The sequence below is a fragment of the Geotrypetes seraphini genome, chromosome 11, assembly GCF_902459505.1.
Source record: "Geotrypetes seraphini chromosome 11, aGeoSer1.1, whole genome shotgun sequence".
NCBI lineage: Eukaryota > Metazoa > Chordata > Amphibia > Gymnophiona > Dermophiidae > Geotrypetes > Geotrypetes seraphini.
This window is the reverse complement of record NC_047094.1, coordinates 140,146,781-140,170,657: the sequence shown is the minus strand read 5'-3', so window position 1 is coordinate 140,170,657 and position 23,877 is coordinate 140,146,781. Positions and strand designations below refer to the sequence as shown.

At 45.7% G+C, this 23,877-nt stretch overlaps 1 protein-coding gene across 1 annotated transcript in view; it reads right to left on the bottom strand.

The window, feature by feature from the left end:
- The window catches only part of PHF20 (PHD finger protein 20), a 177,819-nt gene that overhangs the window by 24,389 nt on the left and 129,553 nt on the right, over positions 1 to 23,877 (bottom strand). Inside the window, exons 22-25 of the mRNA XM_033962633.1 lie at positions 11,723 to 11,815; positions 9,489 to 9,644; positions 3,738 to 3,904; positions 695 to 794 (exon numbers count right to left, since the gene is read on the bottom strand). Of these exons, the coding sequence (XP_033818524.1) occupies positions 695 to 794; positions 3,738 to 3,904; positions 9,489 to 9,644; positions 11,723 to 11,815 (516 nt within the window). The remainder of the gene's footprint in view (positions 1 to 694; positions 795 to 3,737; positions 3,905 to 9,488; positions 9,645 to 11,722; positions 11,816 to 23,877) is intronic.

The following is a 23,877-nucleotide window of genomic DNA, read 5'->3' as shown; positions in this document are numbered from 1 at the left end:
CACCAATTTTTTTTTCCATTTCCCACTGGTCAATCACATATGCAGGTCAACGGTTGTTATGGCATAACTAGACTCTAGGAAGACAAACTATTCCCTTGGAGCAACTGCTTGAGACTAGCAGCCCCCCATTCTTGGGTCTCTGTATCAACAGAGAATACTGCTGATGCTTCAAAGAGTGTCTCAATAAACATCTCAAAACCAAACTTGACACTGCAGAACCCCTTTTAGGGGTTGAATTGTTCAAGCGAAAGGCTCCCGGCTTTTGGATCTAGGCTTCTACTTTGATATCAAAGTGGGCTGAAATAGTCTTAAGCCTTTTTGTGGACAAATAAAGGAATGATGCGGTGTAAGTGCACCAAAAATTCTAGTAGGCTTTTCCAGACAGCTGAGAAAACGGTGTCATGTCAGTGCCATTGGATGACGTCACCTGCCAGTGTGACAGATCATTCTACTTATCAAGAAAACTTTATTCAGAAAAGGAAGATGCATTCAAAAGTATCCATTACCTCTTACAAAATACTAAGGGGCCCTTTGACTAAAGCTTAGTGCATGCTGATGGAACTAGTGTGGGCTAAAGGACAAGAAGCATTCTATTTTTTTAGGAATGGGCTTCTTAGTATTTAGTATGCGCTAAGCTTTAGTCAAAGAGCTCTTAAAACTGAAGGAAAGAGAAAAAATTTTAAATTCTTTGCACCTGGTGGATTTCTGCAAATGTAACAAGTGTATTTCTCAGGCACGGTCTCTTCCAGCAGCCCCATGCAGACACCATGCTGCCAACATAGACACTCTTCACACTATCACAGAAAGAAAAGCAAGAGCAGAAATGAATCGAGCTTGAAAACAGCAACTATGCAGATAATTCACTCCAAGCCATCCTGACATAAAGCTCCCCATCACTAAATTGTGCTGCATTTCAATGCATTGCACCTGATCTCTGGGACCATTTTCCAACAAGTTTACCTAAACTTTGGAAAGTTAGTTACAACTTGGTTCTTTGAGCAGGTATTAAGAATGATGGGAGTTTTATTGTGGGCATTGGACTCTAATTTTATAATATACAATGAAAGGGCTCAGCTGGAGGTGGTGGTATCAATTTTTATAAATAAAAAATCATGGAAGTATGCCAAGCATGTAGATGTGAGTGAATAGAACTGGTTTTGATAAAAGAGAACACAAAATAAGTATTGCTCCAGTGCAAAAAGATTTCAGACAACAGGCCCAATATTCAAAGGATTTATGCTTCTAACACCTAACTTAGAGCTCTTTTACTAAGGTGTGCTAGCGTTTTTAGCGCACGCTAACCCCTGCGCTATGCGGAAAATACTAACACCAGCTCTATGGAGGCGTGTGTAGTGTGCGCTAAAACGGCCAGCGCAGCTTAGTAAAAGGAGCCCTAAGCCTCTCTGAAAATTTATACATTTTTGAAGTATAAAGTGGGTGGCAACAGGGGTGAATTTAAGGTGGAGAAAAGTTAGTTTAGCACAGATTTTCAGCACAGGTTCCCTTTTGCTGTTTGAAGGCGTCTAACCCCCATAAGAGAGAATAAAAGGGAAGAGACTTACATTTCTACAAATATTCCCTAACTTATTCCTCTTTCTGGAAGATTTTTAATGCTTAGATACAGCCAAGCTTATCTGTTCTTGTCATCACCACCAACTACGTTCTTTACATTTTGTAGTTTTAAATAGAGATACATGAAGTTGGGGGGGCCCTCTCTTTCTTTCTTTCTTTTCCTACGTGATAGAATAGGTCTTTTCTGTATTTTATGGACTTCCCTTCTTTAATTGTTAGCCACTGAGACCTGTTCTAAGCTTCAATAAGATGTCAAATTTTAATAACAAACACTGTATGGCTACATGGTGCCCTTAAGAGGCGAAATCACAAAGCACTATATTCTGTCTCCATCCACCGGTCAACAGACATAACCCACTAGCTCTAGACTGGTCAGGACAGACACTAAAGGCCCAATTCTAAAAACAGAGCCCTACTGCTGCCTATCTTAATTGGGTATAATCATCACAATAATTGGCTACACCAATTTAAAACCAATTAAAGTGCTATAAAAAAAAATGGAGACGCCTAAGTGTGCCTCCAACAAGGCCACTGTTATCCTATTTTCAGAGGTGCCTTACGCCACCTAACGCCACTGTAGACGTGGTTAACGCCAGAAATGTTGTTAGGCATCGTAAGGCACGTCTGTAGACATGATTCTGGTGAAAGGCCTTTAAAACCCTGGCCTACATTTCACATAGCCACGATTTTGCAAATGGCACACAATAAGCAGCTGTTTTTAAGGCACCATTTACAGAATCCAGGCCTAAGGAAGTCACAGCTAACTGGACAGCAGAAACAGTCAGTGCTGAATTTTTTTTTAAAAATCACAACAACTGGTATTTTGAAAGAACCCCCCCCCCCCAACCAATACAGACTTCAGATCGGCTCCATAGTAATCCTGAAAGTGCCCCTTTCAAACTACCTCTCTACGAAGTCTGCTGCCAGTCTTTGTGTGTTTGTTATCCCAGTTTCTCTAGTCATGCATACACATTGCCAACATACAGTTTAGGGGGTGAAGAACTTTTGTGTAAGAAAGAGGGGTGGGATTTGGTGTGATGATCTCAAAGTGGCCAAACAGGTTGAAAAGGCAACGGCGAAAGGATGTTAGGGTGTATAGACATAGGTATGGCCTATTTTATTTTATTTTATTTATTTATTTTTATTTTTCCTCTAACTCTACTTTTCACTTCTCTATTACCCTCCAGGTACTTTAGTTAGATTGTGAGCCTTCGGGACAGTAAGGGAATTTTTCAAGTACCTTTCTTATTTCTAATCTTAATGTATATTTTCTGTAAACCGCTTAGAACCTAACGGATGTAGCGGTATATAAGAAATAAATTACATTACATTAGGAAAAAGGAGGTACTGATGCCCCTGTATAAGACTTTGGTGAAACCTCATTTAGAATATTGTTTACAATTATGCAGGCCGCACCTTCAAAAAGATATAAAAAGGTTGGCGTTGGTCCAGAGGAAAGCTACTAAAATGGTGAGTAGTCTTCGTCATAGGGCGTATGGGAACAGACTTAAACAGCTTGATATGTATACTTTGGAGGAAAGGCGGGAGAGGGGAGATATGATAGTCTTTTAAAAACCTACATGGCGTAAATGCGCAAGAATCGAGTCTCTCTCATTTGAAAAGAAGCTGCGGAATGAGAGGGCATAGGATGAAGTTAAGAGGTGATAGGCTAAGGCGTAATCTAAGGATGGTAGATGCGTGCAATACTCTCCTGGTGGAGACAAGGACTGTGCCTGAATTCAAAAAAGCCTGGGACAGGCTTCTCTGTTACTATGAAGCAAGTTACATGTTCTTTTGCCATCATGCACCTCTCCTCTCCTCTCCTCCTGTTGCCAAATTCCTATTCCTCTTGATGGTTCAGACTGATATTTCTTTTTCTTTGTTGGTCAGTATGGTGACAACTAGTGACTCAATAGAATAGTTTACAATTGATTGCTTTGTGTACTGCCAACTAGTGGCAATGAATCACAGCAATTGCTGTTTCCAAAGGACAGAGGGTGACAATTCAGTACTGAAAGAAAACCAGGCATTGCTTTCTGAAGGAAAAAGGAAGCAGTGATCACAGTAAACATGGGCAGAAGTAGCAGCACTCTACTCCCTAGAAGAAATACAATAGTAGAAGCACCACATTTTACAGTGGAGAAATGAGACCCCCATCACATTACCTGAATCATGAACTCATTCTCCTCTTGTGTCTCACACATACAGCGAACAATCTCAAAGCAACTTTTCTCTCCACTGGGACCATGATCAGGGTTGGTCATGGTGGCATCAAACTCTTCGTCACTCCAGAGTGCACTGTCAGTCGAGAGGTTGCTCAATGTGTCCTCCTCTGTTGAACAGAAAAGTTGTTTTCAATCTGCCACTATTCCCAATCAAAATGCCAACTGAACACAATTTCAGCTCGATAAATGGGAATCAGTTAAAGAAAGGAATTTCACAAAATCAAAGAACAGAGATAGTATAGATTCTATATGTTTCTAGTAAGTCATTATAGTTTACTTAAATTTAAGCTATCTTCCACCTCTGCAGTTCCACTAAACTCACAGGAAATACAGTTTCCCTTAGATTGATACTAGATCTGATGCCACAAATGGCATCACATTCTCCATAGCTAAAGCAGATCCCATTATAAAACAACAAATTTGTGACACTGTTCCAAATATGTTGTGCAATGGGAGTTTACGGGAAGTCAGAATGAGAACTTTACAGGAATCACAGAATAGGAATGACAGACAAGGACCTTAGGGGCCCACCTAGTTCAAGCAAGCACTCTTTTTCTAATAATTAAGGCCGTGGTTGATCTCTGGCTTTTCATTTTAGTTCCTCATAGTTAAAGAGCCACGGTTAATGTTTTTGATTGCCCTATACCAGACATGTCAAAATCTGGCCCGCCGGCCAATTTCAAATTTTCCCCAAAGCTGGCCTGCCGATACAATCGCCGCATCATTTGTAGGTTCACGCATCCTGCAGAGGATCGCTGGTCGGCAGTAGCCATCCTAGCAGGCCGCTGTAGCCTCAGCTGCACATTCCCTCTAGCGCGGTCCCGCCCCTCCTCTGACGTACGGGACCGCGCCAGAGGGAACGTGCAGCTGAGGCTACAGTGGCCTGCTAGGATGGCTACTGCTGACCAGCGATCCTCTGCAGGCCGCGGGAACCTGCAGAGTCATGCAGACCTGGAGCTGAGGAAAGGTATTTTGGGGTTTCCTAAAGGGAAGGAGAGAAATCAAGGAGGCCCACATTCCATTTTCCATTCATTTATTACAATGGTGTGTCCAGGAGGCCTCCTGCATTCCAGGGAACAGTTTTTATTATTTCAACATCCACCGGCCTGCATGCTTCTCAACCTTCTCTGCCCTCATCCCCACCCCTACTCCCTTGCTACCAGGCTCCTGAAGTTATATTATTGAATAATAATGTCCAACACCCTCTCATTCACCCACATACACACAAAATCAGAACAGACTGCCTAATCCAAAATTTGACCCCCCTCTCATGCCTATCTAGGACCTAAAAAAGAGAGGAAAAGTCTTTTTTATTTATTTTGTTTACATCACAGAGCCGGTGTGAGGTTGGAGAGGTTATAACCCTATACTGCAATGCTCTTCCGGAGGCTGTTATAGGGAAAAATACCCTCCAGGGATTCAAGACAAAGTTAGACAAGTTCCTTCTGAATAGTTAAGGCTAGTCTCAGTTTGGGCACTGGTCTTTGACCTAGGGGCCGCTGCGAGAGCAGTCAGCTGGGCACGATGGACCACTGGTCTGACCCAGCAGCGGCAATTCTTATGTTCTACTAAGACTAAGGGGTCTTTTTATTAAGGTGCGCATTTAGTGCACGCTAAATCGGTTAGCGTACCTTAATAAAAGGACCCCTAAGTATCAAAAAAAAAAAACAGATTTCGGCCCGCAACTTAGCCTTTTTTTCAGATGTGATTGAGTTTGACACCCCTGCCCTACACCATTAACTGCAAAGTTATTCAACTCATCTAGCACTCTCTATGAACTAATTTTCAACATGTTACTCATAATTTTATCATCTTCTAGCTTCTTAAATCAGAAAATAAATATTCAGTTTTGTGCGTTTTATCATCTTTCAGATGTTGTTATGCCTATTTCATGCTTCTTCCTTCTCCTCTTGTAAAAAAAACAACAACAAAAAAATGTATTTAGGTTCTCATCTCAAAGGGTTTATAGTTAATAATAATAATTTTAAAAGTGCATCATTTCACTAACTCTTTGCAGAAACATTTTAAAAATTAGAACATAAGAGTTGCCATATTAGGACAGACCAAAGGTTCATCTAGCCCAGTATCCTGTTTTCAGTACTGGTCAATCCAGGTCACAAGTAACTAGCACGATCCAAGAAGAGTAAAACAAACTTTAGGCTGCTTATCCTAGGAATAGCCATGGATTTCCCAAAGTCTATCTTATGGACTTTTCATTTAGGAAATTATCCACACCTTTTTTTTTTAACCCTGCTAAGCTAACTGCTTTTTACCACATTCTCTGGCAATTAATTCCAGAGTTTAATTACACGTGGAGTGAAGAAATATTTTCTTCAGTTTGTTCTAAATATACTACTTAGCTTCATCACATTCCCCCTAGTCCTAGTATTTTTAGAAAGACTAAACATGTGATTTACGTCTACCCATTCAACTCTGCTCAGTATTTTATAGACATCTATCATATCTCCCCCTCAGCTGTCTTCGCCAAACTGAAGAGCCCTAGCCGCTTTATCCTTTCTTCATACTGAAGTCATCCCATCCCCTTTATTATTTTTGTCGCTCTTCTCTGTAGCTTTTCTATTTCTCTTATATCATTTTAGAGATGCGGTGATCAGAACTGCACACAATATTTGAGGTGTGGTTGCACCATAGAGTGATACAAAGTCATTCTAACATTCTCGTTTTTGTTGTCCATTTCTTTCCTGGTATTTCTAACATTCTATTTGCTTTCTTAGCACTGAGCAGAGGGTTTCAACGTATCAACAGTTGTGACTCTTAACGTGGAACCTTGCAATGTGTTCCTCTTTCCCACATGCTTCACTTTGTACTTGCTCACATGAAATGTCATCTGCCATTTGGATGCCCAGCCTCCTAGTCTCATAAGGGTCTCTTGCAATTTTTCACAATCCTTTTGATTTAACAACTTTCAATAACTTTGTATCATCAGAAAATTAATTACCTTACTAGCCATTCCCATCTCTAGATCATTGATAAATATGTTAAAAAGCAATGGTCCCAGCACAGACACTTGGGAACCCCACTATCTATTCTTTTCCATTGAAAAACTTTCTATCTTAATCCAAAACAGGACACTATCTTCTATTCCACTTCTTTAGATAACCCTCCAAAGATATGCACTCCAGGATAAAACTGTATCCTACACAAGATTGCTAAAGACTCCTATAGAGACACTGGGGATCATTTTCAAAAGAGATAAACATTCAAAAAATGGCATAAAGTAGCATTTCAAGCTTGTAGTTTTTGTATGCAGTTCACTGCAGTGCCCCCTAGGGGCCAACTGCTTTGCTGGGATGTCTGTGTAGCCATCTAGGAAATGGCCGTTTTCAAAACTAAAACGTTTTCTTGTTTTGAAAATGGTCATTTTTCCTACTGGATTTTGGGATGGTTTCTACAAAACGTCCAAACTTAGATTCAGATGTCATATTGAAAAATGCCGCTCATTCTCACCGTCCATGTGCAACCCAGCACACCACTGGCTTCAGTAACTGCCTTGACAAACTGTTTCGTTACCCTGAAACCCTTAACTATGATTAGCCTGTTGTGTCTCTTGCTTGCTGCACTTCATTTCCTACTCCATTAAATACTGCTTCCTTGGATTCCTGCAATGACTCAGTACTGAAACTTAGAGTTCCTTTTACAAAGGTGCGCTAGCATTTTTAGTGCACGCACCGGATTAGCAAAAAACTACCGCCTGCTCAAGACGCGGCGGTAGCGGCTAGCGTGCGCTATTCTGCATGTTAAGGCCCTAACGCACCTTTGTAAAAGGAGCCCTTAGTGTGAAGCACTTAATTACTCTGAGTTTATACAGTATACAGAAATATTAGAGAAAAATAAACTTGAACAGCGAGAGTGACAATTCACAGATTTAGACTCACTAGCCAACTGCTTTACAAGGGAAAAGCAAATTGTGAAAATATAGAAGATGACGGCAGAAAAGGGCTACAGCCCATCAAGTCTACCCACTCTGCTTACCCACCCCCTGTCTATGCCCTAATGACCCAATTTCCTTATCTTGACCCTCGTAGGGATCCCACATGGGTATCCCATTTATTCTTAAAGTCTGGCACGCTGTCTGCCTCGATCACCTGCACTGGAAGCTTGTTCCAATGATCAACCACTCTCTCTGTGAAGAAATACTTTCTGGTGTTGCCATGAAATTTTCCGCCCCTGAGTTTGAGCGGGTGCCCTCTTGTGGCCGAGGGTCCCTTGAGAAAGAAAATATCATCTTCCACTTCGACACGTCCCGTGAGGTACTTAAATGTTTCGATCATGTCTCCCCTCTTCCTACGTTCCTCAAGAGTGTAGAGCTGCAATTTGTTCAGTCTCTCTTCGTACGAGAGACCCTTGAGACCCGAGATCATCCTGGTGGCCGTCCGTTGAACCGATTCAATTCTGCGCACATCTTTACTGTAATGTGGCCTCCAGAATTGCACACAGTACTCCAGATGAGGTCTCACCATGGCCCTGTACAACGGCATTATGACTTCAGGCTTTCGGCTGACGAAACTTCTATTAATACAACCCAATATCTGCCTTGCCTTAGATGAAGCCTTCTCCACTTGATTGGCAGTTTTCATGTCTGCACTGATGATTACTCCTAAATCTCGTTCTGCTGAAGTCCTAGTTAAAGTTTCTCCGTTCAAGAAGTACATCCTGCATGGATTTCCGCTTCCGAGGTGCATGACCTTACATTTCTTAGCATTGAAGCTTAGCTGCCAGGTTGAGGACCAACTTTCCAATGTAAGCAAGTCCTGCGCCATATAATTCTGTAAACTGCATTCACTTACTATATTACATAGTTTGGCGTCATCGGCGAATAGTGTTATTTTACCTTGAAGCCCTTGAGTCAGATCCCCTATGAATATGTTGAAAAGGAGTGGACCCAGGACCGAGCCCTGCGATCACCTCCGATGTTTTAGAGAGGGTACCATTAACCACCACCCTCCGAAGTCTGCCACTCAGCCAATCATTGACCCATGCAGTTAGTGTCTCTCCTAACCCCATCGATTCCATCTTGCTTAGCAGCCTGCGGTGTGGGACACTGTCAAAAGCTTTCCTGAAGTCCAGGTACACGACGTCCAAAGACTCTCCCAAGTCCAACTTTCTTGTTATGCGCCCAAAGCCAAGACTCCATTCGAGCCTCTAAATTGATCCATAGGGATCAATGAAGAACAGGGGCACTCCACTGATAGCAGGGCAATGGGAGATGTCACTGCTGATGGCTGCTCTCCTAAAGCTGGTAACAGCCTAGAGGGCCTCCAGAGCATGTGCAGAGAGGGCCCCTGCCTCCCCACCACCACCTTCAGCCAATGATATAGCTCCCCCATCTCTTCCCTTTCCCTTCCTGTGCTCCCCTTGCTCTCCCTCCCCTTCTCTCTCTCTGTCTCGTCTTCAAACGCCTATAATTGTATTGTCCTGTAACTTTATTGTGAACGTCAATTGTAACCCATTCTGAGCTCCCGGGAGAACGGGATAGAAATCTAAATCTAAACAAATAAATAAATAGAGATGGCCTGGGAGGACAGTTGGAGGGATAGTGTGGCTGCATTATCAGGTAAAAAAAACTGTGCTTCCTCCCTGGACAAGCAGAAGAAATGCCCCCACACAAATGAGACTTCAAAGCTTATGCCATAACTCCTACTTGTCCTCTGAAGACGACATACCACTTACCCTTTATTTTAGGTTTGTCTCTGTGGTATCCTGTGTCTGAACTATGCAAAGGCATGGTTTTAGGAGAACATGAAGATGCACGGACAATACTAGATTTGAGCAGTTTTGAAGAAAGCTCCCATGAAATATCAATGTTTTCCTCACTACCACAATACTCTGTTAAGAGAAAAAAAAGGGCAACATTACAAATCTCTTAAAAGAAATCCACACAACACACCTACTTTATCATCCGTACCGAAGTTTCACACACATTCATTATTGGGATTGGCCATTTTGTTTAGTATGAACTGCTGGAAAGGATTATGAAAAAGGAATTCAAGTCTGTGCGAGCACAATAATTCTCCCAAATAGATGGAATTTCACCAAACATGGCATAAATGAGAAGTATTTCAGATGAATGTGAAAACACTGAGGCCCATATGCACAAAACTCACCACTAGTTTAATGATTGTTGCTAAACCAGTTTTAATCGGTTTAGCAACAAAGTATTGCATCTATCGATGCCCAAAATGGCAAATCGCAATCTTTTTCGTGGTTTGTAGCAGCCTCCGATAATCGTATGTAAATACATCACAACAAGTTCAATATTAAAATGAGCACTCTGATCGATGCCCATATGATGCATAAAATGCAGCGATGGTTTTTAACTCTCCAAGATCTCTGACAGCTCTGGAGGTGCCGGTAGCGTTAGAAAATAGCGTTAAACAGCATTTTTAAAATGGGCCTAGATGTTGTCCACGTCATGTACAAAATCTGTCCCCATTTTTAAAATTAAAAAAAAACCCAAAAAATCCCCCGACTTGTGCCAGGAACACCCCCCCCATGATGGCCCCCCCCCACTTCAAAGAATAAAAATATTGGCAGGAGTTTTAAAGAAATCTATCTGTAGACAGTGGTTTTCAAGTGATGAAGATGTCAAGGCAGTTATGACATCCTGGTTTGAAGGTCAAAAATAATTATTTTCAAAGGGATTAAAGTCATTGCAGGAAAAGTGGATGAAGTCTATGGAGCTATCAGGGGACTATATTGAAAATTATTTGTTGGATGGCAACTCCTGTTAATATCAATAAAAGCTTGTTATTATTAGCAGATATTTGACATTTAGCTCTCATAGACATGCCAAATAAAATTGTGTCATATGACAATGCTACATGGTTCTCTTAACAAACAATTTTTTTGGTCCCTAATAGACTCCCAAAAAGCCTTAATAACACATAATTGGAAGGACTGTAAAAGACTGAATTATTGTTTTTGGTGGTCTTCAGTTTGTCATGTGTATAAAATGGAAAGAGCATTGGCTGTTCAAAAAGGTTATTATAATAAATTTAAGGATGTGTGGGGACCTTTATTAAATTATAGTAATGAATAAGTTACACTTTTCCCAATCTTAACACACATGTGGATTTTGGGGGGGGGGGATTTCTTGTTTTTCCATTAAGAATATATAGATGATTGTTGTAAGATATTATTTTCATGTGGTATATATTAGTTGTATATGAATTTGGGAGGGGGGGGGTGGGGGTTAAATCTTCTTGGTGTATGATATTGAAAATTTTTCAAGTGATGTTGTATTATATTTGGTTGATATTTACTGTACACTTGATGTAAGTTTAAAAATGAATAAAGAAATTATTTAAAAAAAAAACCAAACATTTTTTGAAAATTCTTTTCTTTCCTTCTGAGGTAGATAAATTATTGACTACCCCTTGAATATATAATTCAGTCCAAAGGGCCAAATATGCATTATAATAATGACCCTCTGAAATATCCAGACTTAAGTCTCCAAGTTAGACAAGCACTCCCATGAGAAAAACAAATACGTGAAAACCCACCAGGACACCTAAGGAAGGAAAGAACAAAATTTGCAAAACAAGAGGACAAAATAGGGCAGCCAACAAGGAGAAATGAGTGAGAGGCAAATATAAAGTGTTATTTCAGGAGTCGTGCATCTATCAGTACCAGACACAAGTATGGTTAAAGGGTGTTGAACTGAGATTGATAGCTCTAGCCCAGGACACTACATCATCGTTTACTGTTGGCCATCTCGCCTGCAAAGAAAACTGGTAAAACCAACAATGTAGATTTTGTAAGGAAAGACTGGAAAAGGTTATTCATCTCATAGCTTAGCTACAAAAGTTCTGATGGGTAAATAACAAGCATAGTAGAAGCTGCTTCAATAAAATATAGACATACAACAGGCGTAATAACTCTCATACCAACTGAATTAGAAATACCTGATTTTGATTTCTTTCTCTTCTTTTTCTTCAATTTTAGTTTTAAAAAGTTTTTATATTTTTTCTCTTTGTTCTTCTCCTTTTCCTGAACAGCTGCAATAAAAGACATTTACTATTCTTATTGACAAACAAATATGGTTTTATCTAAATTACAAAAGCCATTTTGCTCTTTCAGGTTTACCTTATTATAACAGCACTCTTCAAGGCAGACTCAGTCTACAGTTCATAGGTGTAAGTGTGTGTCACTTGACAAATCTTTTCAGAATAGGGCTTAATTGTTCCTGTAATGTATTATCAGCCTTGAATAAATAGGCAGTTTGGTTTATTCTCATGTAATTGAAAATTTTCTTCCAAACACCAATAAAAAAATAAAAAGCCTGATTTTAAAGGAAGAATAATAAACATGGTCAAATGTTTTCTGAGTCAGACTAATGGCTAAAGCTGGTTGACTGCTCTTCCCCCACCAGTTTAGGGATAAATTTTGGCACGTGTTCAGCTAGAATCTTCAAATCCACATATCATCAGGTGGTATTATGCAGAAAGAAGGGCAAAACTGTACTTAAAGCCTAGTTACAATGATTCAAGAAGCTTCTGCCTTGTTTGACTCAATCATAATTAGCCTCCAAAGGGCCTATTCACCTGCTTCGTAATCACTGAAAAAATTCTCTACTGAACCCATCCGGCCCAGGAGTTTTATGTCATTTTAGATGTCAAATGGTCCTTTGAACCTCTTCACCAACTAAAAGCGTGCCAAGTTGGATGGATCACAACCACCTCCCTAATCTGCCTCTGTTCATTGTCTCTAAGGGGGGGGGGGGGGATTCATCAAGCAGCATTAGAACTAAACGCACCTTAACACAAATTAAGAGAATTTGAGTGTGTTAAATGCTAAAAGCCTATAGGTATAAAATGGGATTTAGAATTTAGCAACCTCTAATTCTCTTAATGTGCTTTAAAGGCTTGTCAAGCCCTAAAGGTGCTTGATGAATTCCCCTCTAAGTCTGCCTGACTGGAAACTATCTCCCCCACTTTACTCTTCAGAGTTAAGATAAAGCACAGTTACTTACCGTAACAGGTGTTATCCAGGGACAGCAGGCAGATATTCTTGACTGATGGGTGACGGCACCGACGGAGCCCCGGTACGGACAATTTTTTAGAGTGATTGCACTCTAAGAACTTTTAGAAAGTTCTAGCTCGGCCGCACCGCGCACGCGCGAGTGCCTTCCCGCCCGACAGAGGCGCGCGGTCCCTCAGTTAGTATAAGCCAGCTAAGAAGCCAACCCGGGGAGGTGGGTGGGACGCAAGAATATCTGCCTGCTGTCCCTGGATAACACCTGTTACGGTAAGTAACTGTGCTTTATCCCAGGACAAGCAGGCAGCATATTCTTGACTGATGGGTGACCTCTAAGCTAACAAAAAGAGGGATGGAGGGAAGGTTGGCCATTAAGAAAACAAATTTTGTAAAACAGATTGGCCGAAGTGACCATCCCTTCTGGAGAATGCATCCAGACAATAATGAGATGTAAAAGTGTGAACTGAGGACCAAGTAGCAGCTTTGCAGATTTCCTCAATAGGAGTGGAACGGAGGAAAGCTACAGATGCTGCCATTGCTCTGACTCTATGGGCCGTGACAGAACCTTCCAGTGTCAGTCCGGTCTGAGCATAACAGAATGAAATGCACGCTGCCAGCCAATTAGACAACGTACGTTTAGAAACAGGACGTCCCAATTTATTCGGATCAAAGGACAGAAAAAGCTGGGGAACTGATCTGTGGGGTTTCGTACGCTCCAGATAGTAAGCAAGAGCCCTTTTACAATCCAAAGTATGCAGAGCTTGTTCCCCAGAATGAGAATGAGGTTTTGGAAAGAAAACCGGTAGAACAATGGATTGGTTGAGATGAAATTCAGAAACAACCTTGGGGAGAAACTTTGGATGTGTACGCAGAACCACCTTGTCATGGTGAAAAACCGTAAAAGGTGGATCTGCAACCAGTGCATGAAGCTCACTGACTCTCCTGGCAGAGGTAAGAGCAATAAGGAAAAGCACTTTCCAAGTGAGAAACTTGAAAGGAGAAGTAGCTAAAGGTTCAAATGGAGGTTTCATTAAAGCTGAAAGAACCACATTGAGATCCCAGATAACCGGAGGGGCTTTAAGAGGTGGTTTAACATTGAAAAGCCCACGCATGAACCTGGACACCAGGGGATGAGCTGAAAGAAGTTTTCCATGGACTGGCTCATGAAAAGCTGCAATGGCACTGAGGTGGACCCTGATGGAAGAGGACTTCAGGCCAGAGTCAGACAAAGAAAGAAGATAATCTAACAACGTCTCCACTGCCAGGGAAGTGGGATCAAGATGATGAAGAAGACACCAGGAAGAAAATCTCGTCCACTTTTGATGGTAACATTGAAGAGTGGCTGGTTTCCTGGAGGCATCCAGAATGGAACGAACGGGCTGAGACAAAAGAGTATCAGTCGAGTTCAGCCCGAGAGATACCAAGCCGTCAGGTGTAGAGACTGGAGGTTGGGATGCAGAAGGGTTCCCCGCTGTTGCGTAAGCAGAGAAGGAAACAGAGGAAGAAGAAAAGGTTCCCTGGAACTGAGTTGAAGTAGAAGGGAGAACCAATGTTGCCTGGGCCACCTCGGAGCAATCAGAATCATGGTGGCTCGTTCCCTCTTGAGCTTGAACAAGGTTCTCAACATGAGAGGCAGAGGAGGGAAGGCGTACAGGAACAGATTCGACCAGTCGAGGAGAAAAGCATCTGCTGTTAGACGGTGCGGAGAGTAAAGTCTGGAGCAGAATAGGGGCAGCTGATGATTGTGAGGAGCTGCAAAGAGGTCTATCTGAGGAGTGCCCCATTGATCGAAGATAGACTGCAGAGTTACGGGATCGAGTGTCCACTCGTGAGGTTGGAGAATTCTGCTGAGTTTGTCCGCTAAAGAATTCTGAGCCCCCTGAATGTAAATAGCCTTGAGGAAGAGATGATGATCTATGGCCCAAGTCCAGATCTTCTGGGCTTCTTGGCATAAAAGGCGAGAGCCTGTCCCACCCTGTTTGTTGATGTAGTACATCGCAACCTGATTGTCTGTGCACAACAGAAGGACCTGAGGAAAGAGAAGGTGTTGGAAGGCCTTGAGGGCGTAAAACATCGCTCTGAGTTCCAGGAAATTGATTTGATGCTTCCTTTCCTGGGCTGACCAAAGACCTTGAGTCTGGAACTCGTTCAAGTGAGCTCCCCATGCGTACAGAGAGGCGTCTGTGGTGATGACTAATTGATGAGGAGGCTGATGGAACAGAAGACCTCTGGATAGATTTGAGGATACCAACCGCCATTGAAGAGACTGACGAAGAGATGATGTCACAGATATGTGTCGTGAGCAAGGATCCGACGCTTGGGACCACTGGGTAGCAAGGGTCCATTGAGGAGTGCGCAGGTGAAGACGGGCATGAGGTGTGACATGAACTGTGGATGCCATGTGCCCCAAGAGTACCATCATTTGTCTTGCTGAGATGGACGGCAGTGGAAGCACCTGGTGACATAGAGACTGAAGAGTCTGGAGACGATTGGATGGTAGGAAAGCTCTCATTAGGAGTGTGTCCAGGATCGCTCCAATGAATTGAAGTCTCTGAGTGGGAATGATATGAGATTTGGGTAGATTGATCTCGAATCCCAGAAGTTGTAGAAACTGGATGGTTTGGTTGGTGGCCAGAAGGACTGCTTGAGCGGATGTGTCTTTGATCAACCAATCGTCCAGGTAAGGAAATACATGCAGGTGGTGAGAGCGTAGAAATGCCGCTACCACAATGAGACACTTGGTGAATACCCTTGGAGATGAGGCAAGACCGAAGGGCAGCACCTTGTACTGGTAATGACAATGATTGATCATGAATCGGAGATATGGTCTTGAGGTTACATTGATCGGTATGTGAGTGTAAGCCTCTTTGAGATCGAGGGAGCATAGCCAGTCGTTTTGATTTAGAAGGGGATAAAGGATGGCTAAAGAAAGCATCTTGAATTTTTCTTTTACTAGATGAATGTTGAGATCGCGAAGATCCAGGATGGGTCTGAGATCTCCTGTCTTTTTGGGAACTAGAAAGTAACGGGAGTAGAATCCCTGCCCCTTTTGATCTAGAGGAACTTCCTCTATAGCGTTCAGAAGGAGGAGGGATTGGACCTCCTGAATAAGGAGGGCCGATTGAGGACTGTTCAAAGCAGACTCTTTTGGCAGGCTTTGAGGTGGAAGAGTCTGAAAGTTGAGAGAGTAGCCGTGGCGGATGATGTTGAGGACCCATTGGTCCGATGTGATTACTTCCCACCGGCTGAGGAACAGAGAAAGTCGACCTCCTATAGGCTGAGGCAGGAGAACAGGAATAGGGATACTGGCTATACTGTGGAGAATGAAGTCAAAAGGGCTGTGACTTCTGCTGAGGAGGTTGTTTTACAGCTTGTTGCTGCTGCTGTTGTCTGGGAGGCTGACGTTGTTGTTGCCTCTGACGCCTAGGTTGCTGAGCAGTGGTAGTCAATGGACGAGCTGTGAAGCGGCGTTGATAGGCCGATTGCTGCCTATATGGTCTTGGCGGAGGAGGCTTCTTTTTATTCTGAAGCAGGGTATCCCAGCGCGTCTCGTGAGCAGAGAGCTTTTGTGTGGTTGAGTCCATGGAATCCCCAAAGAGCTCATCCCCTAGGCATGGGGCATTGGCTAACCGATCTTGATGGTTAACATCAAGCTCGGATACCCGAAGCCAGGCCAAACGACGCATAGCTACTGACATTGCTGTCGCTCTGGATGTTAGTTCAAAGGTGTCATATATGGATCTAACCATAAACTTACGTAATTGTAGAAGAGACGACAAGCATGTGTGAAAAGCGGGATGCTTTCGTGAAGGAAGATATTTTTCGAAAGAAGCCATGGTGGTAAGGAGATGCTTTAAATAAAAAGAAAAATGAAAAGCATAATTACCAGCCCTATTTGCCAACATAGCATTTTGGTAGAGCCTCTTACCAAATTTATCCATGGCCCTTCCTTCTCTGCCAGGAGGGACAGATGCATATACACTGGCTCCTGAAGTCTTTTTAAGGGTGGATTCGACAAATAAGGATTCATGTGGAAGTTGAGGTTTGTCGAACCCAGGAATGGGAATTACCTTATATAGAGAATCCAGTTTACGTGGGGCCCCTGGGACAGTTAAAGGAGTCTCTAAATTCTTATAGAAAGTTTCCCTCAAGATGTCATGAAGGGGAAGTTTCAAAAATTCCTTTGGAGGCTGATCAAAATCAAGGGCATCCAAAAAAGCTTTAGACTTTTTGGATTCAGCCTCCAAAGGAATGGACAAGGACTCACACATCTCTTTCAAAAAACTAGAGAAAGAGGAAGTGGCCTGTTTGGAGGATGGGTCAGGGACAGCCGAATCCTCCTCCTCTGAGGAACATTCGCCTTCAGAAAGAAAGGGTTCCTCTGAATCTCCCCACAGATCAGGGTCTCTGACATGGGAAGAATGGTCCCGAGACTCAGGTGTCGACGTTTGCATGTGTCGGGTTTTGCGCACCGACTTACCCGACCTCATCGATACCGAGTCAGGAGAAGTTATCGGTCGCACCGGTGCCGAAGTCTGCACCGATTGATGGTGAGCTCTCGGCTCCGGTGCAAGGACTGGCATCGATACCGATGAGGTTAGGTGAAGCGGTACCGATACAGTGGAAGCGGGTAACACGGGTTCCACAATCGGTATCGATACGGGTTGATCCACAACCGGTACCGGTGGCTCGGTGCGGACTGGCACCGGAAGGTTCGGTGTCATGATAGCAGGAAGGAGTCGTTCTAATTGCTCCTTAAGCTGCACCTGAAGAATGGCCGTAATGCGGTCATCGAGGGATGGCACCGGTACCGCTTTTTTCTTCTGCGGTACCTGCGGTGCCGCTCGACGCCCCGGAGATGAGGAGCCCGATGTCGAGGGACTCACCTCTATAGGGGCGGAGCGCTTCCGCTGGCGTCTTACAGGCGGCAGGATTGGACTCACTGCACTCGAGGCCGGAAGACGTTCCAGCGGGGAAGGCTTCTTAGCCGGCTTACCTGACTGTTGAGATGCCGGTGTGGAATCACGCGGCGTCGAAGACGAGGGTGCCGACTGAATCGGTGCCGAAGCCGGAGTCGAAGGAACGGGGTCGGACATGTCGGCACCGAACAACAATCGCTGTTGAATTTGGCGATTTTTTAATGTCCGTTTTTTTAAAGTAGCACAGCGGGTGCAAGAAGAGGCCTGATGCTCAGGACCCAAACACTGTAAACACCAGTTGTGTGGGTCCGTGAGAGATATAGGCCTAGCACACCGCTGGCACTTTTTAAAACCCGGTTGAGGGGGCATGAAAGTAAAAACGGCTTCCGCCAAATCGAAGGCCGAGGCTTCGATGGTGGCAGAAGGCCCCGCCGGGGAAAACCGAAAACTGAAGAAAAAAATAAAAGTTTTTTTTTTTTTTTTTTTTAAACAAAATGGAAAGAAAGAAAAAAGGCAATTTAAGCCAAAACGTTTACGCGAGCGGGAAGGCAAGTTAGGAGAAAATTTCAACAGCCGTTGAAAACGCGTCTTCTTAGCTCCGCGGAAACTAAGAAACTGAGGGACCGCGCGCCTCTGTCGGGCGGGAAGGCACTCGCGCGTGCGCGGTGCGGCCGAGCTAGAACTTTCTAAAAGTTCTTAGAGTGCAATCACTCTAAAAAATTGTCCGTACCGGGGCTCCGTCGGTGCCGTCACCCATCAGTCAAGAATATGCTGCCTGCTTGTCCTGGGATAACAGGTGTTATCCAGGGACAGCAGGCAGATATTCTTAACGCATGGGTGATGTCACCGACGGAGCCCCGGTACGGACATTTTTAACTAGAAAGTTCTAGTTGGCCGCACCGCGCATGCGCGAGTGCCTTCCCGCCCGACGGAGGAGTGCGTGGTCCCCAGTTAAGATAAGCCAGCTAAGAAGCCAACCCGGGGAGGAGGGTGGGACGTAAGAATATCTGCCTGCTGTCCCTGGATAACACCTGTTACGGTAAGTAACTGTGCTTTATCCCAGGACAAGCAGGCAGCATATTCTTAACGCTTGGGTGACCTCCAAGCTAACAGAGAGGGAGGAGGGATGGTTGGCCATCAGGAAAATAAATTTTGTAACACAGTTTGGCCGAAGTGTCCATCCCGTCTGGAGAAGGCATCCAGACAGTAGTGAGTAGTGAACGTGTGAACTGAGGACCAAGTGGCAGCCTTGCAGATTTCCTCGATGGGCGTGGAACGGAGGAAAGCCACAGAAGCAGCCATAGCTCTGACCCTGTGGGCCGTGACAGCACCTTCCAGTGAGAGACCGGCCCGAGCATGACAGAACGCAATGCAGGCAGCAAGCCAGTTGGAAAGCGTCCGTTTAGAGACAGGACGACCTAGACGGTTAGGATCAAAGGTCAGAAAGAGCTGAGGAGACGAACGGTGAGCCCTGGTACGGTCAAGGTAGTATGCAAGGGCACGTTTACAATCCAGCGCGTGCAACGCCTGTTCCCCAGGATGAGAATGGGGTTTAGGGAAAAAGACAGGCAACACAATGGACTGGTTGAGGTGAAAAACCGAGACCACCTTGGGAAGGAATTTAGGATGGGTACGCAGAACCACCTTGTCATGGTGAAAGACAGTGAAAGGTGGGTCGGCAACCAGTGCATGCAGCTCACTAACCCTCCTGGCAGAGGTGATGGCAATGAGGAAAAGCACCTTCCATGTAAGAAATTTGAGCGAAGTTGTGGCGAGGGGCTCAAACAGGGGTTTCATGAGGGCCGATAAAACCACATTCAGGTCCCAGACGACTGGAGGAAGCTTCAGAGGTGGTTTGACATTGAAGAGGCCTCTCATGAACCGGGAAACCAGAGGATGAGCCGTGAGAGGTTTTCCGAGGATAGGCTCATGAAATGCAGTGATGGCACTGAGGTGGACTCTGATTGAGGTAGACTTGAGGCCAGCATCGGACAGAGAGAGTAAATAGTCCAGTACAGTTTCCACCGCCAATGAGGTGGGATCGTGATGATGCAGGAGACACCAAGAGGAGAACCGGGTCCACTTCTGATGGTAACATTGGAGAGTGGCCGGTTTCCTGGAGGCATCCAAAATGCGACGGACAGGCTGAGACAGATTCTCTGGAGAGATCAGCCCGAGAGAAACCAAGCTGTCAGGTGGAGCGAAGACAGATTGGGATGTAGTAGAGACCGATGCTGTTGTGTAAGTAGAGTAGGAAACACAGGAAGAGGAATGGGCTCCCTGGAGCTGAGCTGAAGCAGAAGGGAGAACCAGTGTTGGCGAGGCCACCGAGGAGCGATGAGAATCATGGTGGCTCTGTCCCTGCAGAGTTTGGATAATGTCCGCAACATCAGAGGTAGTGGAGGAAAGGCGTGGAGGAAAGGCATAGAGGAACCGATCCGTCCAGTCGAGCAGGAATGCATCCGAGGCCAGACGGTGAGGAGAGAAGAGTCTGGAACAGAACTGGGGCAGCTGATGGTTGTGAGGAGCTGCAAAGAGGTCCACCTGTGGAGTGCCCCAGCGAGCAAAGATGGAGTGGAGTGTTGGAGGGTCCAGAGTCCACTCGTGAGGTTGAAGGATGCGGCTGAGACTGTTGGCCAGGGAGTTCTGTTCGCCCTGGATGTAGACAGCCTTGAGGAAGAGACTGTGGTCCGTGGCCCAGGTCCAGATGCGGAGGGCCTCCTGACAGAGGAGGCAAGATCCGGTGCCGCCTTGCTTGTTTATGTAGTACATGGCGACTTGATTGTCTGTGCACAGGAGAAGAACCTGAGGGCAGAGAAGGTGCTGGAAGGCCTTGAGAGCATAGAACATGGCTCTGAGTTCCAGGAAATTGATGTGATGTTGACGCTCCTGAGGGGTCCAGAGTCCCTGGGTGCGTAGATCTCCCAGATGAGCACCCCACGCATAGGGGGAGGCATCTGTGGTGATGATCATGGAGTGAGGGGGTAGATGAAAGAGGAGACCCCTGGAAAGATTGGAGGAGTTCAACCACCATTGAAGAGATTGCTGAAGAGACGATGTCACAGAGATGGGATGAGAAAGAGGATCCGTGGTTTGTGACCATTGGGTGGCTAGAGTCCACTGAGGTGTCCTGAGGTGGAGTCGCGCCAGAGGAAGTACATGGACCGTCGAGGCCATGTGGCCCAAGAGGACCATCATCTGTCGAGCTGGGATGGTTTGATGAAGGAGCACCTGACGACAGAGGTGGAGCAGGGTCCGGTGGCGGTCGAAGGGGAGAAACGCCCTCATCAGAGTGGTGTCAAGAACTGCTCCGATGAACTGAAGTCGCTGTGTGGGAAGCAGATGCGACTTGGGGTAGTTGATCTCGAACCCCAAGAGATGGAGGAAAGAGATAGTGTGATGAGTGGCTTGCAGCACAAGTGGAGACGTAGTTGCTTTCACCAACCAATCGTCCAAGTAGGGGAACACCTGGAGGTTGTGAGACCTGAAGAAGGCCGCTACCACAATAAGGCACTTGGTGAACACCCTGGGCGATGATGCGAGGCCAAAAGATAGTACCTTGTACTGATAGTGACGGTGCTGTATCTGAAACCGTAGGTAGCGACGTGACGTCGGATTGATTGGGATGTGAGTGTAGGCCTCTTTAAGGTCCAGGGAACATAGCCAGTCGTGCTGAGAGAGAAGAGGGTAAAGCGTGGCAAGGGAGAGCATTCTGAACTTCTCCTTGACCAGACACTTGTTGAGGTCCCTGAGATCGAGGATGGGACGGAGGTCTCCAGTCTTCTTGGGAACCAGGAAGTAGCGGGAGTAGAATCCCTGACCCCTTTGGTCCGGAGGCACCTCTTCGATGGCATTGAGAAGGAGGGATTGGGCCTCCCTCAGGAGGAGGGGGGTTTGGGAGGAGTGAGAAGCAGACTCTACGGGAGGATTGTCTGGTGGAAGAGTCTGGAAGTTGAGAGAGTAGCCGTGGCGAATGATGTTGAGGACCCCATTGGTCTGATGTGATGACCTCCCAACGGCTGAGGAAAAGGTGTAGGCGACCTCCGATAGGCTGAGGAAGAGGCAATGATGTTGGGAGACTGGCTATGCCCTGGAGAAAAGAGTCAAAAGGGCTGAGATGGTTTTGACGGAGGCAGAGGCTTGGCAGGTTGGTGAGACTGAGAGCGAGCCTGAGTTTGATGTTGCTGTCAAGGTCGGCATGGCTGCTGTTGAGGCGGGTTGAGAGGTCTGGCCGAGAACCTGCGCTGGTAGGAAGGCTGCTGTCTGTAAGTGCGAGCAGGTGGAATCTTCTTTTTAGGTTTAATCAGAGTGTCCCACCTGGTCTCATGTGCGGAGAGTTTTTGGGTTGTTGAGTCGAGGGACTCACCGAAGAGTTCATCACCCAGACAAGATGCGTTAGCCAGGCGGTCCTGGTGGTTAATGTCTAGGTCAGAGACTCTCAGCCATGCCAAACGGCGCATGGCCACCGCCATGGCAGATGCGCGAGATGTCAGCTCAAATGAGTCGTAGATGGAGCGAACCATGAATTTCCTGAGTTGAAGGAGGCTGGAAATGAGGGACCTTACGTTCAGGAAGATATTTCTGTAAGGAGGAGAGCTGTTGCACCAGATGCTTCATGTAGGAGAAGTGGAAGGTGTAGTTGTTGGCTCTGTTGGCTAACATGGCATTTTGGAAAAGGCGCTTACCAAATTTATCCATGGTTTTTCCCTCTCTGCCAGGAGGGGTGGAGGCATATACACTGGAACCCTGAGATTTTTTCAAAGTAGATTCCACCAGGAGGGACTCGTGGGGCAATTGAGGTTTGTCAAACCCTGGGATTGGAATAACCCGGTACAAGCTATCCAATTTACGAGGGGCTCCAGGAACCATGAGGGGAGCTTCCCAGTTTTTATAGAAAGTTTCCCGTAAGATGTCGTGGACGGGCAACTTCAGAAATTCTTTGGGAGGTTGCTCAAAGTCTAGGGCATCGAGGAAAGCCTGAGACTTTTTAGAGTCGGACTCTAAGGGAATGGAAAGAGCTGCTGACATCTCCCTAAGGAATTTAGAGAAAGAGGATTGCTCAGGTTTGGAGACGGTGTCGGTCATGGAGGGTTCTTCATCGGTTGATGAAGCGTCCTCCTCGGTACCGTGAGGGGAGTCTTCCCACAAATCTGGATCCCTAACGTCGGGATGCGTACGTTTGGACATCGGTGTGGAGGGCTCGGCATGGCGGGTCTTTGAAAGAGATTTGCCCGAGCGCACCGAGGCGGTACCGGGTGAGGAAGACCGATGTCGTTCCTGGGACCGGACAGGGTCGGCAGCATCACGGGTATGTACGGTAGGTGTTTCTGCCAAGAGCACCGGCATGGAAGTATTAATCGGTACCGAGGGGGTCGACACCGATGGAACAGTGTGAGGCTCGGACCGGTCCTGTACCGGAAGGTGCGGTGCCAGCAACGCCAGCAAAAGTTGTTAGAGCTGTCGTTGCAGCTGCTCCTGTAACTGTGTTTGGAGTATGGCCGCGATGCGGTCGTTCAGGGGAGGCACCAGTACCGCTTTTTTCTTCTTCGGTACCATAGGTGCCGCTCTACGCTCCGGCGATGAGGAGGCCGATGATGAGGCATTCACCGAGATCGGAGCGGAGCGTTTGCGGTGCCGGTGCGGTGCCGGGAGGGCCGGTGTCGCAACCGTGGTAGGAGGGCGCTCAAGGGAAGTGGGAGGCTTCTTAGCCGGCTTACCTGGGCCCAACGACCCCGAGGAAGGGTCCGGTGGTGTCGATGTCGACGGTGCCGGCTTTTGTGGTGCCGTCGACGTCGCAGCCGGTTCCATGGCAGATCCGGTACCAAACAAAATATTTTGCTGGATCTGCCGATTTTTCAAAGTACAGTGGTGCCTCGCATAACGGACGCCTCGCACAGCGAACGCTGCGCACAACGAACTTTTTGTCGTGCTCCCCACAACGAACTTCGTTTCACACAACGAAGTCGCCCGAGGGGCCCGGGGGGGGGCGGAACTACTCTCGCCGAAGCCGGGAACAGCAGCACCCATGCAGAGAAGGAGAAGACGGCGTGTAGGGGACTCCAGTAAATGCAGAGCAGCAGCTGTGGCAATCAAAAAAAGAGGAGGTCTGCTGTTAAGGTGGACCAGGGTCCTGGAAAATTCGTGAAATCCTGCAATATTACCAG